The sequence below is a fragment of the Achroia grisella genome, unplaced genomic scaffold (genome assembly GCF_030625045.1).
Source record: "Achroia grisella isolate CSIRO2021 unplaced genomic scaffold, CSIRO_AGI_Agris_v1 utg511, whole genome shotgun sequence".
NCBI classification, from domain to species: Eukaryota; Metazoa; Arthropoda; class Insecta; order Lepidoptera; family Pyralidae; genus Achroia; species Achroia grisella.
The window spans coordinates 814,023-829,332 of record NW_026712905.1 but is presented as its reverse complement, the minus strand read 5'-3'; the positions used below and the strand labels follow the sequence as shown (position 1 = coordinate 829,332).

At 32.4% G+C, this 15,310-nt stretch overlaps 1 protein-coding gene across 1 annotated transcript; it reads right to left on the bottom strand.

Annotated features, from left to right (window-relative positions):
* Nucleotides 1-2,696: 2,696 nt before the first annotated feature.
* On the bottom strand, nt 2,697-10,512 carry LOC131846608 (protein abrupt-like). The gene is made up of 5 exons (XM_059195945.1): nt 10,334-10,512; nt 5,089-5,229; nt 4,447-4,623; nt 3,539-3,866; nt 2,697-3,023 (listed from the first exon to the last, which is right to left on the bottom strand). The coding sequence occupies exons 1-5, from the start codon at nt 10,382-10,384 to the stop codon at nt 2,794-2,796; spliced, it is 927 nt and encodes a 308-aa protein (XP_059051928.1). The 5' UTR covers nt 10,385-10,512; the 3' UTR covers nt 2,697-2,793.
* Between the last annotated feature and the right edge of the window lie 4,798 nt (nt 10,513-15,310).

The following is a 15,310-nucleotide window of genomic DNA, read 5'->3' as shown; positions in this document are numbered from 1 at the left end:
CATGTAGCACTGCGACCTACATAGATCTATCTTGCTCGCCCTTGTTTCAGAGTTTACTACCTAGACCCGTCAGGGACAATATCTGAAGAATATTCTTAGGAGCGATGGTTTTTATCTCCTCGGGAAAGCGTGTATACTTTCCAAAGGCTACTTCGCTTATGCGTGAGTGGGCTACAACCACAAAGAATGTATAGTTTTCTTTTCAGCTCGTATCCATGCTGTAAGGCTCAGGCTTCATTACATTTGTGATACAGTCCAAAATATAGATTTTTATATATTACTAGCTGTTCCCGCAACTTCGTCAGCGTGGAATTTAACTTTATTTTTCTAAAATAAAAGTAACCTAAGTTACTCCTTATTTCATCAGCTACCTGCCAATAAAAGTCCCGTAAAAATCGGTCCAGCCATTTCAGAGATTAGCCGGAACAAACAGACAGACAGATGTACCGTATTTATATGCATATAGTAAAAAACTGTTATTTCAATTAACAAACAAACACTCCAATTTTATTTATATGTATAGATAGAAAAAGGAATATATAAATAAAAACAACAGCAATGTGTATATAACTATTTATTATACTTTTATTTATTATATTGTCTTTCCACTAATGTCTTTTATTGGCTTAAAACTGAGATAAGGGCCTGTGCAGGCTAAATACTTGTTTTTGTTGTCCGCCACTAGTTGTATAACCGTGTCCACTATTGTAACCACGATCTTGTATACATTATTTAATGAAAAGGGACACTAAAGATTGCCTAAACTTCTGCGTATGAACAGGACTTGTTATAAATTACATGGCTCCTAGCACTAACATTTAGTAAATAAATAATAATTTAACAATAATACACTAGTACAAAAAAAATTCACAGACCAATAAAGATGTTTTTTCCTATGATTTAAATTGGGTCATAGGAAACAATCCCATACATTTTAATACTATTGAAGAAAACGTAATGATAAAATATTTTTTTTTTACAAAAAGCTGTACGTATTGATATAGTAAAAAAATAATATTAAAAAGAATAGTGTTATTAAGTAGGGTTGCTTAAAATACGTGAGTAGGTATGTCACTATCTACGTACCGTGATCGTTTCTATCTAACTCACTACATGAGCTCTTATGCCATTACTCGGAAGTATTTAAAAAAACGTGAAAATGCAGACTATGTGAACGTGTTGTTAATGAACGTATTTAAGAAAACATGAATAATAATAGTAAGTACAATATACTTTGGGCTCAAAAACACTTGCATCCAGAGCCGTAAAACATATCAATAAAAAAATGTCTTTTGAAGTTACTACAAAGTTTTCGGTGGGAAACTTTAAAAGGGAATAATTATTGTAATGTTTGATAGTGATATTAGTGATCCAATTATAAAAAAAAATATAACTAACGTGAAAACACCTGAATAAAATAACTGAGAAAAAATATATATGTGAATTATATACATTGAGGTTTTTATAAGAGGAAGATACGTATATTATTTATACAATTTCTAATAACTGTACTACGGTACTGATTTTTTTATAGTTTTTACATCTGTATAATATAAGTACTCTACTTAATTACTCGTAGATCTGTTCCAGAGCAATATCTTTTGTTATGCAATATATTTTGTTCTCAAAGTACGTAAGTATACAAACCAAATTTCAATATTGTTTTCCCAGCTAATCATTTTATTAATTTAGATTTCCCTGTTATGTGGGTGTCGATAATAATTTTTACATGTTATTTTGCTTCATCCTACAAGGCAATATCCCTTTTATAATAATTAATTAATTCGTCGTCGATAAATCATAAACTTCAAAGGAAGTGGTAGAAATTTGCTGTTAATAAATTCACACTGATGAAAATTAGTTTTGTCAGTTTTACGCTGAACTTTGAAATGTTTACAATAAATATATCTATTTATAAACAACAATATTAGGTTTCTACATACGTTTTATATTTATATTATTTTTGCAAACGCTTTTGTATACACATTCTAGATTCTTCGAACACACATTGAGAAGTTATAAGAATTTATTTTACCAATGCATTAATTTTAATTTCATTCAGTGACCTGAGTACCTAATCTGTTGATGTAGTTATGTAGTTGTCTGGATCTTCCTTTTTTATCACAACTATTCTAACGTTATTTACTATATACGCAGCTGACTTTTACAGCTTCATCGGATCAGAAAGGGACCAAGAGCAGAGGGCATTCCAAATCCTCAGACAAGTTTATGGAGCCGTTGAAGGACAAATCCTGCATGCCAGGACTGGAACCGTCTCTTATGTGGAGAGATGTTATGAGAATTTGCATTATATACCTTAACAATTTTTTTTGACAAGGGCCAAGGAGCCGTTCAAGTATTACGTAAGCAAATTTATTACAATTATTTACACCCCCCTTCCTCTTTATCAGCAAAAGCAACTAAAGCTCTTACCGCCTCCCCCCATGCATACGTAAACATTTTTCGATTAATGTATTGTTTTTTAGCAAAGACAATGTGAGGATTGCCATTCGTGTAAAAAGTAAATAACTAGGTGCCGGTGACGTAATCATCATCTAGACTCGCCTACCCCCATGTCATCCAAAATAAGCAAAGCAAAGACCCCCCGCCCTCCATAGTGCTTATATAATTCTTGAACAGCCCCCATCCATAAATTATATCCCATTAATTTCATGATTTATGACCCCTTCCCCCGTCCTGGAACCCTGCCACCCCCTTTATAACGCGTAACGTAATTTCCCGATAGTCACCAAGTCCTCATAAACTGATCCCCACCACACTTTCGTCGGCTAGTCACAAATCCGCTCGCTCCCTGTGGTGCGCGGGCGCATGTCTGTACGCCACGTGCTTCCGTAGCGCGTCACGTGATCTCGACACGTGGCTGCACGCGCGGCACGCGTGCCGCCGCCCCGCGTGCGTCTCCATGTGCACGCGCAGATTGTATTGGTTGCTCAAACGTTTGTTGCATATAGTGCACACTGAACTGTTCATCCGCCATTTTCTGTCGTACGATTCTTGTGGTGCTGGAATTCAGATAAAAATAATATTTTTTATCAAATTAGGTGCTATTTTGCAAGTCTATTTGATTACTTAATGGATTCATATTATTTTGTTTAATTCCATTACAATTAGCATGTGTGATACCACAAATATTCAATGCGGAAGTTTGACTTCCGTTACGACCTTTCGACGAGAAAATAATATAAATTCATTGAGTAGGAAAATAATCTTAGTAATATTATAAATGCGGAAGTTTGTGAGTATGGATGGATGTTTGTTACTCTTTCACGCAAAAATTACTAAAAAATATACAAGATAATAACATATAGGCTATAGTTTAAAAAGATATTCAGAATTTGGCGAAATATTATCATAAATGTCAAGTAAGTGTGATGCAGACGAAGTTGCACGGGTCAGCTAGTTATTCTTATTTATATTTCAAGGTAGACTGTACAAAGACGTGATGTGGGACGTCTTACGAGGTTATCAAAATGATTGAAAATTGATTTCCAAATTTAAATTAATTCAATTTACTTACCAAAATTAGAAACAGGCTGCGTCTGTGCGTTAGTCGAGCTACTGAACTTGTGTGTGCTGTACAAATTCTGGACGATTTGATCCAATTTACTTAATCTATCTTTCTCTCTAACAAAATCAGCATTGCCACTTATTGCATTTGATTCTCCAGCGTCTTGCGGTGAAGTTAAATCTTCATAGTTCAATTTAGAATTGCTGTCGGAGTTCTCGTTGACGAGTATGCTTTCGTTAATATTGGGGTGTTGATTGGCTTCGTTTTTAATTTCCAAGTTGACGGGGGAGGTTTCGTTGTCAGTGGATTCGGTTTCCGTGGGGGTTAACGTTGGGTTCTGGAAATAATTATAAACCAGGACAATTTACACAGCACCCTCTAGTACCAAGCTAAGCAGACCTTGTACTGTAATAGGTGCTAGAAAACTTATATAACAATCAATGTTTTTGTAAATTCATACACATTATAATTAGAAAATACCCAACAATCATACTCATGATTGCAAATGTTAGTACCGTGCGAGGGACTGAAAGCGCGACCAACGAAAGTAAGATGGTGTGCTAAAACTCTGATTCATCAAGGCCGTCCGAATAATAAAAACAATGATTCGGAAATTATGATCATTATAATGAGCGAAGACGGTATATAATAATAATCTGTTGCGTGATTTGGAATAAGGGAAGAAACAGAGGAATACACCGATCTTATACTACATATCTACTATTAAGGAAAATTTCTTCTAATTCGTTACAAAGTACATAATATGTCAACTTACTTTAATTCTTAAGAATGTCATAACAGGATATATTTATAAATCTTTGTATTGCGCGAAGATCGAATTCGTGACAATCAGGTAGTGTGGTAATAGTTTAAAACTATACGCCCACGAGATCGAATAATTTGAGAGGAAGACTTACTGTATCAGCATCAGTCAGACCAGACACTTTCAGGGTCTGGGCGAGTCGTAACAGTGATGGCAGGATCTTCTTTGATGCGGTCACTTCACCCGTATACATAAAATGTAGGAGTAGTCTCAGTTCAGCCGCTTCACACCCGAGAACTACAACTACTGTGTTACTTTCAGCTTCCAGTTCCTGAAAGTAAGTAATATATGATTTTAGAATAGTTTTATTCATCAGATTTAGCGCATCGCAACAACTTTTTGATGCCTGTCTTTGCTAGTTTTTAATACACTAAAATCTACCAATACTATCAATAAACTAAAAAGTCGCCTGCGTGTGTACTATTTCCTCAGTCTAACCATTTTTAGTCTATTTTTGGTAGTTTTTAATACTAAAAAATAACAAAAATAGATTAAAATGTTGTCTGCGTGGGTACTATCTACTGGGTCTCACCAATTTAAGCCGCCTATCTGCTTGCTTTGAAGGCACCATTCAACTAAAACAAAGTTTATTAAGCACACTGCTTTGTGGTAGAAATATTTAAAACTTACGTCATACCCATGTTTGTACTAAGACTTCTTACCTTAAAGAAGTATAAAAAAAGGCGTTGTGCAAATTTTCCTAAAGTCTAGTAATTACACTTATTTTGCGTCGTACCTTGAATAACTGAGAAAAATATTGGCTACAAGACGCCAATACCAATCGGTGTGCCTTTAACGAAGTCCCGCTCGCATTTAGAGTGACGTCAGTCAGGGCTCCGGTGCTCAACATGCGGCCTAGGGCTCCGATGACGCTGTTCTGTTAAAAAGAAAACTGTATAAATATTCGATTAGCAACCATTTAGGATAATATTAACATTATTGTTATTATATATGACTGAAAATACTGTTTTCTTTGCAAGCAAAATATTGTACAGATAAATATATATTATTTGTATTACTACGTTTGTTTAGAGATATCAAATATGTTCAGCAAAGCTATACCTATATTAACGTAGTAAGTTATACAAAAACAATTTTCGTATAGAGAGAATTTGGTAAATAATTTCTGTACATAATATAATTGTATGGCTCGCAGTTACATTTCTAGGAAAGCAAAAATCGAAGTTGAGGTATTAAGTTATAAGATCAATTCTACAGTAGAATAAGCCAGGGTAAAGAACAAAATAACCCAATAAAAGCTACAGCTACAGGACAAACCTGTCCTCAGAGAGGGAGGGGATTGTTAGTAATAGGGTAACTAGTCTCCAACAATCTAATAGATCTCCACGGGGTCTCCATTAAAAATTGTCGTGGATAATACCTGCTGATTACTGTTAAGAGTGTAGTCACTGAGTTATAATGTTTTATCGTTAGAAATTTCCTCACGACTCATCTGTTCGGATACTCTTCTCGGCTGTTTGTTTTTCGGACTACTCTAACGCTGTTGGCCGCAGCTGGCCTTTATAGCTTCACCGGAGGATAGGGGGCGAGTGCGGATGGCACTCCAAACCCGCGGAAGGACTTTATGGAGCGGCTGAAGACCGGATACGACTTTAGTCTGAGGACACCGCTAGGGGTTCGAGCCTCGGCTCGGGCCGTCGTAATTTCGATCCCAATTTTGTTTGGACAGGGGATCAATGGGGCTGATAGAAAATTCGGAGGTGTCCCCTCGGTTGCTTCTGTATCGTCTTTTTAATCATCTCATCGTGATCTTTTGGCTTATTACTCCCAATACACCGGAAGTGATAACAGAACTAATATTGTTATTAAGACGGGAAATGATAACATCGGTCAACTGACTCATATGTGTTATATGTCATATGAGTTACTGCAGGCAGGTACACTATATATTAAAAAAAAAATATAGCGAGCTCAAAGATAAAATAGTATTGTTTTTTAGTCATAATAATAACAATTTTAATATTATCCTAAATTATTAAAATAAGATACAGATTAGTGATAAAAAAATTATAACATGAAGTGTACTCTGTGCAGAATTTGTTAGGTAGATATGTGTGGGTGATGGAATAAAATAATGTACAAGCTTTTGAAATTAGAGCCAACACATACACATCCATTCGTATGTTATTCAGGCATGTTTTATACAGAGCTTTTTTTAATCTAACCTATACAAATAAATAAAATTGAAGCGTCTGTTTAAAAATATCAGCTTTTCACTGAATACATTTAAGCATATATGGTACTGAAAAAAATTCTGTTAGTCTGTCTGCTAATCTCTGATTTGTTCTTGCTAATTTCTGAAACGGCTGAAGCGATTTTGACGGGACTTTGACTCACATATAGCTTATATTGTAAGGAGTAACGTAGACTACTTTTATTTTAGAAATCTTATTTATTTTAATAAATAAAAGGCAATTTCGTGGTAAGGTCGCGGTTAATAGCTAGTGTTAGCTAGTTATATGATTTATTCTAGATTCCACTAAAGAGAATATTTTGTTATTATGAGCCTGTACATAATATTTAATGCTGTTAAACCTGCAACTACTGTACTCTATTAATTGATTGATATGGGAGTTTCACATTTACCTGTTATAATTATATACTTATACTAGCTGACCCCGCAAACGTTGTTTTGGCATAAATTAAAATAGTTATTAAAATAGGGGTTGGTGATAGAAGGGTGAAAATTTAGGGTTGTATGTATTTTTCAATGCTAAATTATTAAATAAGTAAAAAAATTGTCCCAAAAATAAAATGAAAGGTGGACAACCCTTATCACTTAGAGTTATGATATATATATAGTAGCTGATTCACGGACCTACGTAGTATGCATATAAAATTTCATAAAAATCGGTTAAGCCGTTTCAGAGAAGTGTGGTAACTAACATTGTGACACGAGAATTTTATATATAAGATTAGACCTTAGGTATATTGCGGGTAAGTCTTAAATGGTATACCAGTTAGGGATGATCTATATTAGAAAAACACCGATGTCGTCATTCAAGTATAGATGTCAATATACCTCAATATATCCGTTTCCAAATCCAAATTTAGTTTAGGCCACTAACACTTTGTTCTTTTTTAAATTATGCCTATGTTTTTTTAAAGTATGTACGACCTCAATATATCCGCTTTAGTATTCCAACTTCGTGTAGGCCACTAATACTTGTTCTTTTTTTAAATTATGCCAGTGTTTTTATTTGCTAAGTTTAAATTTTCTTCTTAATAAATAAACTACACTTATTTCTGTCTTAGATTAGAGAGTAGAGCGAGAGAGAGATACGTACATAGAGTGCTTTTGCGATGTTTTTAATTTTTCTTTCTTATAAAATAGTTTCGTAAATGTCAGTCAAAGCAGACTATTTACAAAGAAGACAAGCTAAACTACAGTTATTTCATTCTAAATATGTAGATTAAAGAGAGACATAGACAGCTCGATTAAAATTATCATAGTGTACGCGATATTTATGCCAGTGCTTTCATATGCTAAATATTCTTCTTAAAAAATAATTTCGTAAATTATAGTCAAAGTAGACTATTTACAAAGAAGAAAAACTGCAGTTATTTCTTTCTAAATGTGTAGATTAGAGCGAGAGAGAGAGAGAGAGAGAGAGAGAGAGAGAGATACGTACATAGAGTGCTTTTGCGATGTTTTTAATTTTTGTTTCTTATAAAATAGTTTCGTAAATGACAGTCAAAGCAGACTATTTACCAATTTACGGCTCGATTAAATTAATTATACAGTACGCAATTATTATTTTCGCTATCATCAATTGGCATTTGGACAAACAAGAGTCATGACAAATAAAAATGATTTCGATTAACCTATTTACATCGCACACACGTGCCAATTGTTGCCTATTTTTAATACAAATTCACGCCTTTCCATCACTTCACCTTAATATTTAGACTAATGAATTAGTGCCAGTTGGTAGTTTTGTATTCACATTTCAATTTAAAAATATAAAGTTATGACTAAATTATTTAAAAGAGCAACATGGAATTTTCTTGCTCGTTCTTCTTGTGATGAATCAGCTTTCTGAATGAGGAGTAGATTAAAAAAAAGTGATGACTATTCAAAAGTGCTTAATTTCTGTTCTATTCTATTCTATTCTACTTCAACAGGGAATTACTATCTTAATAGGGGGGAAGGGATTCTTAGTAATTAACCCCATTGCTAACACCTTACTGTGTTCTCCATGTGATCCTCGCTGGAAATCATCATGGTTAATTCCTGGTGAATTCCTCACGATTAGTTAACTGGCCTAACTTCATGCTATCATCCTTATATATCATATAAGATCATCATTCACTGGTGCCCCACATGCGAATACAGTTAGCACAGGCGGGTACACCATATCCACCACCGTTATCGGCTATTAAAAACAATTTTAATAAATAAATATTATCTAACTCTGTCTCTCAAGTGCTTTTATGTAGTAGTGTATCTTATAACCCACTATGGGTTACTAAATCATCGTACCTACCACACTATCTTCTAAGAATATCCTTCAATTCTTTCATGTCCCTAACGGGCCAAGATAGTGAGCTCTAAAAGCGAGTATAATAGATCTATGCGGACCACAGTGCTACAGGTCTAAAGCACCGAGTAATAGTCTAAACATCTTATACTGAAACGTCGTAGGTTTATATTATTATGGTTACTTAAAATTACACGCAACTTTGTTGTTAATTTGATATTTCTTAATAAAAACTATAATGCAATGTAAAGGGTATTTATTGTATCAAATGAGGTGTACTTTTGCGGAAATCCATTTGTATACTCAATGGATTTATATTATTTTGTTTAATTCCACTGCTATTAGCATGTGTGAATTGTATATTTTTTGTAATTGTATAGATAATATTTAAGTTTTTGAAATAATTTTCATCAAGAAATTTTGAATATATAAATTAGGCCATTCTAATTTCATTGTTTTTACACTGTTTTTGTGGGGCACTTCTGACACAGCTGGACACATTTTTATATATAAAATTGTGTTTGGTTGTTTAACATTAAATTTGAAATATGTTGTTACAAAACGTAGTACTCTTACTAGGACGGATTTGGACCCTCTGTGAAATATGTTTGTTAAAAATTATGAAACGTATCAATTTCTTAATTTTTTTACATGAGTTTGTTATTCGTCCTAATCCTTATTATACATTGTCACTTAGTCGATCCACACATCCAATTAATGTATAACGTAATTTAAATAATAACCTAACCTATTTTATTGGCAACGTGACTCAGTATGTATACTAATAATGTTTTAGAAATAACGTTTTCCATTTTCCTACTTCGACCACTTTATTGCGTATCAGGAACACTGGTTTTTATTATGCACATTGTGGAATAAAAACTATAATTCCATCACATTTAAAATTAGTGTTCTTGTGGCTAAGTAATTGATATGTCTCACGTGAAACTGTGATGAAATCAAGAATGAATTATATTTACAGCATATATCCACTGTATATCCCGTACAATACTCAAGTATCTTAAAGACATAAAATAAAATACTCAAGCATAAAAGCAATTAACACTAAATATAAAAATGTATTTATTTATTTGAACAACTCTGAAAAGTTATTTATAAATAAGAATTGAAAATATTGAGTTAGGATCTATCTTATTAAACCTTTATAAATATCTTATCCCTTAAATTACCCTCTTCTAGGAATCGAGTGGAAAAAAGGGTTGCCTCTCAAATTTAGTGGTCTGTTATTGCATTTTCTGTTAAAAAGCGTACAGAAAAAGCTTATTAAGCAAAGCAATTTATTAAAGTAAAGAAGAGTAATAGCGCTTTAAAAATATAGATATTTAAAAAAAATATTAGAAGCTATATCTATGGTACATTCTTTTTTCAAAATTTTAATAAATATTGTATATTTCATCTGTGTACCTGTGCTCGTTGTGTGTGTTGCATGTCGATAAAAATAAAAAATTACTTACCTACCTGATGATTATGCCAGCGCAAAGAAAATTGTTGCATTTCGTCATCATCCATAGCGTCACAATAAAAAAAAGATATGGGAATGGTAATAAGAAAATAGCAAAGCGAAAGCAGTGTCACTCACTATTGAACGTAGCACGTACGGTCGAGACAATAATATTGTTAACCGAATCCAGACTACTTTATTTTCGTCTGTTCGCCTGGAAAACCTGTAGCCACCTATTTCTGGAGCTGAAACGTATTTATAAATCGAATGACATTCAGTCAGTGACGCGGCTCACATACCAAAACTCATCCAAAAACAGATTTAGTTCGATTGGCATCATTGTTTGACTGTTTGCACTAATTATCGAACGTTCACTATGAAACAATTTTTAATTGGCTCGTCCCAATTATGAACTATTAAACTATATTTATTCACCTCCTTATTCATACCTATACCACAGATAATATAATATTACATACTATTAGATAGATTTTACTTGAAAAAAAACGTCATATTTTGTTTGTTGATTATATCGCACTGTATAGATAAAAGTATTTAAAAAATGGTCAAGTATTTTTATTTACTTATTCATTACAATATATATAAATCTTTTCTTTTTAACAACGAAATTATATTATCTCAAATCAAGTGTAATAACTTTCCTTCAAGCCAGTGCTTTAAAGAAAAACAAAACAGAACACTATTGGAGAATAAAATAATATTCTATAATGTTTATGGAATATTAAATTCAAATAATTGTTTACTCCAAATGGTAAATTACTTAGATGTTTGATATCTTATTTAAAATCGACTTAGATTTCTTTATATTTTGCAAATTAAATGTGATTTTAAATTGTTATTTAATGGAATAGAATACTACCAAATATATTTAATGTACTCTATTTTGAAATTGTATTATTATAGAATAACCTATGTATATACTACCCGCCAGAAATTAAAATACCATCTCGGACACCTGCATCAATGGGGATGCTCCGCCATACGTTTTTTCAGAAACTATTTGACACTCAAAACCACAATGTAGAATTACCTTCCAGCAATGGTATTTCCAAACCGACACGATAACGTAACCTGCAAGTCTTATTTCTTCTTATAAGGTCGCTCGTGGGCGGCAGTCATCACGTACCATCAGGTGAGCCGCAGCATGGCTGTCTGCTATGCAATAAATATATAATTTATTAAACTCTCTAATAAATAGATCAACAATGTTGAAACAGTCAATTCATAATCCTACACCGACATGTGAAAAATTTAAGATGTTTTGGATTTAAGATTGTTTGGATGTATATCAATTAATCACACTTAATCAGTTGAATGTATTAAAAAAAAAATCTGACTGGTACATAGGCCATAGAGTATACTATTTATTATAATACGTCTACACAAAGTTAGTAATTCATTTTATGGTAATTGCGTAAGATTCTATAATAAACTACCAGAGTCTACGCTAAATCTTTCAGAGAGGCAATTCAAATCTTATATTAAACAAATGTTATGTAAAAAAGCCTATTATAAGATAGATGAATTTATAGATGATAGCAACGATTGATGATTATATTTGACCCAAAAAATTAGTGCTTGTTGGTAGTTTGTATTCACACGTTTCGACTTGTAAATGTAAACTTACAAGGATTATTTAAAAGAGCAACACACAAGTTTCTTGCTTGTTCTTCTTGTGATGAGACAGCTTTCCGAACGAGTGGTAGATAAAAAACAAATTGTTATGACTATTCAAAAGTGCTTAAATTAAGTTTATTTGAATAAATGATTTTCTATTCTATTCTATTCTAATAATATCTCAGGGAAGTTCACACAGCGCCATCTAGTCCCAAGCTGACCAGACCTTGTGCTGTAGGTAGGTACATTGATACATTTTTTTATAAATATATATTATACATAGAAAACACCCAAGAAGATACAAAGAATCGTACTAATGAATACAAATATTTGTATCGTGCGAGGAATCGAATCCGCGACCATTGGAAGGCGGTGTCCCTAGAGAACCGAAGCCGTCATCGTTATAATCATTAGATAGTATAGAATAAAGTCGCTGTCGTTGTCTGTTCGTCCCTATGTATGCTTAAATCTTTAAAACTAAGCAACGGATTTTGTAGCGGTTTTTTTTAATAGATAGGGTGATTCAAGAGGAAGGTTTATATATAATGCATGTACACCCGTACGAAGCCGGGGCGAGTAGCTAGTCTATGTATAAACTTGTTGCCCGAGGTCTCTAATAAAAAAATATAAGTTAAGTTTTAAACAATGATGAATACACCTACTGATTTACATATTTTACTACAATTCAGGTTTATTATAAATGCGAAAACAAAACTAATTGTCTATTTTTTATACCACGATGGTGGCAATCAAGCATTTCGCCCATCTAATGGTAAATAGTTAGCGTAGCCTATGAACGCTTAAAACATCATTTATTTGTTATATTTTGATATCCTTATTTCCTTGAGAAAGACAGACAACCTTATTTACGTTAGAATCAATTTTTCTAATTAGGTTTTGATAAGACGAGAGAAAAAAATGGCGGGTAATATATATTTCAAATTAACCAAAAATGTCTTTAGATTTAAGTGACATATTTCGTTGAGCTCTCTCTTTTTTTTTATTGAAAAGACTATCTGTCAATTTGCCTGTCAGTCAGCAGCAACAGTCGACAGCTGGTTAATGTTGTTTCGTTGATATTTTATTTGGAAACTTGACAAAATAGAATTATTCACCGTCTACTTTTTATTAAAATATGTAATGGAATGAATGTTTTGTTAGTTTAAATAAATATGTCATATGTCTTATTTTTTTAAAGATTGTTTCGTCGTATTTTTGTTTAGGTATATCCTAAAGAATTTTAACTTATATTGCAGTTCCATGACGTAATGTTTTTTATTAATTTATAGCCGTACGTAGGTTCCTAATCTAAAAAATAAAAAATATTTTTTGGCGGGAATATATTTTTGTCATATACTTATTCAATCATATATTATGATCAAAACAAAAACTATCAAAACCTATATATACTAATAAAAATACACTTATTTAAAATTTTCATTTACTATATCTGATAAATGCAAACACCAATAAGACAACATACATATATTAATTTATTGCTTTTTTATTATTTAATTTATGGCTGAATATAGAAGTTCCTTAACCTGAAAAAATAGAATATATTTTTAAGACGTGAACTTGGCGGGTAATTAAATTTAAATTTTATGGAATCTAGGTATATAACATAGTTATTGGGGCATAATAGGCAAAATTTGCCAAAAAAAAACATAGTTATTATTTTGCTTAGTAGGATCCGTGCAGTTTATTTTAAAAACATTACATTTTCATCAGAAAAATGAATTCACACGTTACTTATTCTGAATATTTGGCTGATCCAGACATTTTCGAAAGATATAAAGATACAATTGAAACTCATTTATCCGAAATGAAGAAGATAGCCGACAAAATCAATCGAATGCGAGGTAAGAATAGGTTGAATCATATTTCATGTTTATTAGTAATGTAAGAAGTGGAGATTATTTTAAAAATAAACTTATTGGATAAAATGTATATCGAGACAAATTTAGTATAGATTTCAAATGTCTTTTTATACTACTTTCTATAAAAAATATGCCGGTACGAGGTAGGTAAATTATGTTTTCTTCAGCTGCCAAGCAGCTTGCTTTGTAAGATGTGTTTCAGTTGGAAGATAATGTATGGCATTGAAATTACAGGGTATTTTATTTTAGTATTTACGTATACCTTTAGTATTTATATGTGTATGTTGTAAATTTATATTATTAGATGTGTACTTCTAAATTTACCTATAATCTTTATCCTGTTTGCCACTTTTTGTTTTTTTCTTTTGCTAAGTCTCTAAAAACATGTTACGGCTTTCTCAAGTAATGTTCTGTTGATTTAATGTATTGGATTGTAAGCTGTTGGTTTTCCAATACATAAATAAATATATTTTGTATTGGTATATTACCTATTTCTGTTTCTATAGTACCTACGCCACCTACATTTTCTTTACTCATCTTCCGAGTCGTCTATAAGAGATTGCTTTAAGCGATAAGCCCGGCTTTTGTGTATAGTTAGTACATTTATGTAAAGTTATCTTTTTGTAAATGTTTTTCTGTGCGCAACAAAGTGTTGTATTATTATTATTCTTATATAAATTTTGTTTTCTATTTTTTGTTCTTAGTTTAGTTTTATAATATTTAAATATTTAACCATATGTAGTTCACTGTGTCAGCACTTGTCTCACCTAGGGTGGGCGGGTCTCGAGGAGGATTTTCCTACAAGTAAAAAAAAATGTTGATTAAGGTACCTTTACGTTGAGTGTCAGTTTGTTTACGACTTCAGTTCAAAATTATTAAATTCTCAACTGGTGCCTATTTTCAGGCGAATCTTTAGGTTGTTCGTTATTCAAAGCCCTAAAAGTCATTACATTCGCCATTGCTGAATTGCGGAACCCTAAAACAGAAGCTGACAATAAACATCCAAAGAGCTCCGCAATACGAATTGATGCGCAACAGGTGCTGTCCAATGATGCCAGATTACGGAGATTTCCCCAAATTATGGGAAGGATATTGTGGTGATAGGAAATGTCAGAGAGGATTTGTGGTTGTGTGGGAGAAAGTTGAAGTTGAGGGTTGCGAAGTATTAATAATACGCGATGATAGATTAAAAATATCTGAATATAAGCTTGAGTGCTTAAAATATTAATAGGAAAATATTTAAGTGATGAGATATGTGATTGTATTGAGAAAATATATTTGATTGCTTCTAGCAATAATCCAGCTTTATTGTAATTGTACATGTGTTCCTTAACGTTAATGTCTTTTGTTAAATGTATATTGTAAATAAAGTATAATCTATCTATCTAATATTTGAGGGGAAAGTGAACTATTTGATATGCGGTCACAGACTAAAGTAATTGAACAAAAGCTTGCGGGTCCAAACAAATAAAACCA